Below are 4,583 nucleotides of genomic sequence, written 5' to 3' on the forward strand. Positions count from 1 at the left end.
ACTCCTCTCCTGTACATACCGATCACTGTCACACCTCCACACTCCTCTCCTGTACATACCGATCACTGTCACACCCCCCACACTCCTCTCCTGTACATACCGATCACTGTCACACCTCCACACTCCTCTCCTGTACATACCGATCACTGTCATACCTCCACACTCCTCTCCTGTACATACCGATCACTGTCACACCTCCACACTCCTCTCCTGTACATACCGATCACTGTCACTCCTCTCCTTCTTCCCCGACAAAATGGCAAGTTTTGCTATCACTGTATTTTGATATGGAGACATTTTGAAGAAAAGGCTGAGGATGGAAGCAAACAACAATTTATTATAAATACAATAAGCTGAGCGATCTTCATGATCTCAGGATACCATGAGCATTGAGGGGATTTCAGAAAATCAGAGATATCAAAGAGTAGTCTATTTATCAACAATTCTCCCGAGATTCACACAACTTTTAGCTGTTTTTCTATGTGAATCTTATGTGAAAGTCGGTGTATCTTGGGTTCACCATAATCTATTTCAGTCTGAAACATTTCCAGTGCGATCGGGAGGTCAGATCGGTGTGATTAGGAAGCAGTCCTATATATACTAACATCTAAGAGAACATGAAAGTCCCTGAAGGCATAAACACACAATACCAAGTATAGTTACATTACAAGCTGATCCCTATCACACTAATAATGTAAGACAGTTAGAAATGTTGTAGTCATTGGTGTCATGATAGCTATAGAGGCAGAGACAATGGCTGCATAGCCTGCGTGATGACGTCACCTATTAGCTTACTATACTCAGATGTCCCTTCTCTACACTCCAGCCACTGCTGGGATCTGATCATGTGACTGGCTTCAGAATAGGTAAGTATACTCATCTTTTCTTTCACAATGTAGTTAAAATAGTCTTAGAATAGGGGTGGGAGCAGCTGTAAATTAGAACTATAGGCAAAACCTTTTTTTTTTTTTTAATTTTGGATAGAGTAAGGGAGGGATATAACCCCTTCAGATTTTTTTCTTCACTCTCTGTGTCCCATTGTGGAGATTTTCCTTTAGTTCCTGTCCCATAGCCAAACAGGAAGTAAGAGGAAATCCCGGCAAATTAAGGGAGTTTCTTGGGGACACCCAGTTCTCTCCCCCATTTGGCAGATTTCCCTCCTTTTACTTTTTAGGGAACAACCCAAAATTTGAGATTTTCTTTTTACCTTTACTTTCCATGATAATGGTAAACAGGACAAATAGAGAGGAGGAATCTCCCCAACAGGGGCACAGATAGCGATAGAAACTGACCGGCATTCTAATCCCTCTCCAGTACATCCAAAACTAGAAAAAAAAAAGGTTTTGCCTTTAGTTACATTTTAAGTATAGTCAAGATTTGCCTGGAATTACACGCATAACTCCCTGCACTGATGCCCCCCTCTTCCCTGACTACTTATATCTACAGCACTGGTCCCTAGTAGTGGACTGACTATGCTGGTAACTCTCTTGGTACCTGTTCTTGATTTAGATATACTAGGATCAATGACAGTAGGGAGGATGTAAGTGGAGAGTTAGAAGGGCATCAAAATTCTGAAATGGGGCCCCATGATCTATAGTTATGCCCCTGTTTAAATATATATATATATATATATATACATTCAAGGCTCAAGGTAAAGAACATTTACATATTTAAGTCTCTGTGTTACTCCAGAATCTTCTCAGAATGATCCTTCTCAACTTGTTGCTGGCCTGGAAGATGATGGCAGCTTCCACCGATGGTGATAGTGATCGAACAGTCCAAGAAACCATACCTATTGGGTCTGTGGACTCTGGGGATTTTCTGAAAAACATAAGCACCTGAGGCATGGAGAAGGAGGTGAACATGAGAAGTAAGAAGAAGATTGTCCTCAGTGCCGTGACATGAGCCTGAAGATTTGGACGTGTTGATCCAGAGTCGTTATTCTTCACCCTCCAGACGTGTCTGAGCAGAAAGGAGATAGTGAGGACCAGGCACAGAAGACTAAGGCAGAATGGCAGAATGATGCCTAGGAAGGTGGTGGGAACAAAACAGGAATAATTAACATGGTAAATATAATAGGTAATAGGGGCTTCTGTACTGTTCTTAGCAGATTGGATAAGACTTTCTTCATTGAAATTCCAGATAACCAGAACACTCACAATGGATATCACAAGTGCTGTCAAAAACAAAGCCTGACTCAGGAAATTTGACACAATTCTCTTTAACCAGATGAAGAACCCATAGCTGAGATTGGTGATGCTGGTACAGTAATGAGTGGAGAGCCAGGCAGTCAGCCAGAAGCTGTAATATGTTAGGGAGTAAACTGATATCATAACAACTAAGTATAGGTCTCTGATGTATGAGAAGACTTCAGGAGACAAGGCAAAGTACACTCCCTGGAGAACCAACAAACATGGGAGGACAATATTCACCATTCCCTTCCCCAGAAAGATCACATCGGTGGGACTCAACTTCTCCTTCTTCCTGATGCTGTCCAGGTTACCCATCACAATACAAGTGTTAGGAGGTATTGCCAAGATGAGTCCCAAGACTGCAGAGATTAAACAATACAGGGAGTTAGGAGTCAACATGTTAGGTTTGGTGTGAGCTCCAGACAGAGATGACAGGTCACGTCCAGTGATAGCAGACGGAATGATGGATTTAGAATCTGAATTATGGAAAAAGCCTTCAGAGATCCGTCACATGATTGACTTTGCATAAATGTGATGCATTTCATTTCAATTTCGACATCTAAAGCACAGAACAAACTGTGTAAATAGTTTTTAAATAATTTCCTTTGTAATCATTTATTTAACCATTTCAAGACTGAAGGTTGATTGTCCCTGACTGACCATTCCGTACATTTGCAGTCTGACTTTTGATTTATCATATCGATGGACAACAGACAAGGATTTTTATGTGAACTTGAGTTTGTATAACACTGTGCAGACAATCTTAGAGAAAGACACAAAAATATACAAGAAAAGATATAAAAGATAAAGAAAAGATAAGAAAGAAAAGGCAAGCCTTTTACACACCTGAAAGTCAGTACCTCACGTATCCTCCTCCCCTGCTTAAACTTGTGGAAAGGAAAACGTTTTGGCAAAACACAGTGGTCTTGTGAAAGTCCATCAATGAAGATGGACCCTTTTCTGGGTTCCTGGCCTGTGTTCCCCATAAAATGTAAAGTCTTGTATGGCTGGAAACCACTTTGTGATCTTTGCAATGTTACCTTCTTGAACCATCTATTGTAGAGAATGGTATTTAATCAATTGGGACTGTCTGCCCAAAAGGTACATCGAGACCTCAATGAGGCTAGCGCCCACATTATGGTCAGACATTCCCTTTACTTTCTGGACTGGTTCATTTTTGGTTAGTTTCCTCCTGAGGTATTCTACTGGATGTTTTTTTTGACAGAAATTTCCCAGGACAAGGCTACTTCCAAGCCAACATCTATTTGTACAAGAAATTCTTGACTGAAGCTGGAAGTGGTAAACATTGTTCCCTTACACAATACTGCCTTCAACTTAGAAAGATCTCTTTGTCTCTTCATTCTACTTTACCATGTTGGATTTTCTCCTTTTGGTCAGATCAGTGTGTGATGCTGCTATAGTGGCAAAGTTAGGCACAAGCCTCAGGTGGTGTCCTACAATCTCCATAACCTACTTGTCAGGTGTCAGGCTTGGAGACCAGTAGCTGTAGCACTTGAAAGGCTCCCACCGACTAGCAGGATAAGTAAACAATCAGGTCACCCTGGAGTATGATGCAGGCTTACCTGAGGTGTGGGTTCTAAGCATTAACTGGCATTTACTAGAGCTCCTGATGGTGGAGATGGGTTTTGCTGCATGTTAGTACCATGTCACGGTCCTCAGGATCACCCCATCAGATGAACAAGCTGTGGTCAAGTAGCAGATGTAGCAGGTAGGCATAAGCAGAAGAGTGATCAGTAAACAAACCAAAGGTCAGTATCAAGTGGTTGCAAGTTGAGATCAAGCAGAAATGTAGTCAAGGAACAAGCCAAAGGTCAGGAACTAGTGGAAGTGAAGATACGGATGGCAGAAGGAGTAAGATGAGCAAGATATTGACTAAAGAGAGAGTAATAATCTGGCATGAAGGAAGTGCAGAGACATGGCTTTAATTAGGAAGTTCATGGGAGGAGCAAGGAGTTGAAGTGTCAGGGCTCTGTCCACAGCAGAGGTACTCGGAGACCTGGCACGGATGTCAACCAGAACACGCATGCGCACTGGAGCATAGTTACACACACATTAGCTCAGTTTGGTGCCAGACGGCCTTTATAAGGAAGCCCATCACTCCCTCAAATTGCTGGTTGATCTCTGGCTCCCCAGTACCTTTGTCTGTGTTCCCTTGCTACTGTGATCTGCTGTTACCAATTCGGCTTGTTCCTGGACCTGTTTTCTCTGCCTGACTCCTGATCTGACCCTGGCTTGGCTAATGGATAATTCTCACCTGCTCTCCTGATCTGACCCTGGCTTTGCTAATGGATATTCTCACCAGCTCTCCTGATCTGACCCCAGCTTGGCTAATGGATATTCTCACCTGCTCTCCTGATCTGACCCCGGCTT

General features: G+C 42.5%; 1 protein-coding gene across 1 annotated transcript; it reads right to left on the reverse strand.

Moving 5' to 3' along the window:
• Nucleotides 1–1,670: 1,670 nt before the first annotated feature.
• On the reverse strand, nucleotides 1,671–2,591 carry LOC149470665 (taste receptor type 2 member 8-like). The gene has a single exon (XM_089661343.1). The coding sequence runs from the start codon at nucleotides 2,589–2,591 to the stop codon at nucleotides 1,671–1,673; it is 921 nt and encodes a 306-aa protein (XP_089517469.1).
• Between the last annotated feature and the right edge of the window lie 1,992 nt (nucleotides 2,592–4,583).

This window comes from Staurois parvus, unplaced genomic scaffold, assembly GCF_062004578.1.
Source record: "Staurois parvus isolate SC_StPar_1 unplaced genomic scaffold, SC_StPar_1.0 ptg000034l, whole genome shotgun sequence".
NCBI classification, from domain to species: domain Eukaryota; kingdom Metazoa; phylum Chordata; class Amphibia; order Anura; family Ranidae; genus Staurois; species Staurois parvus.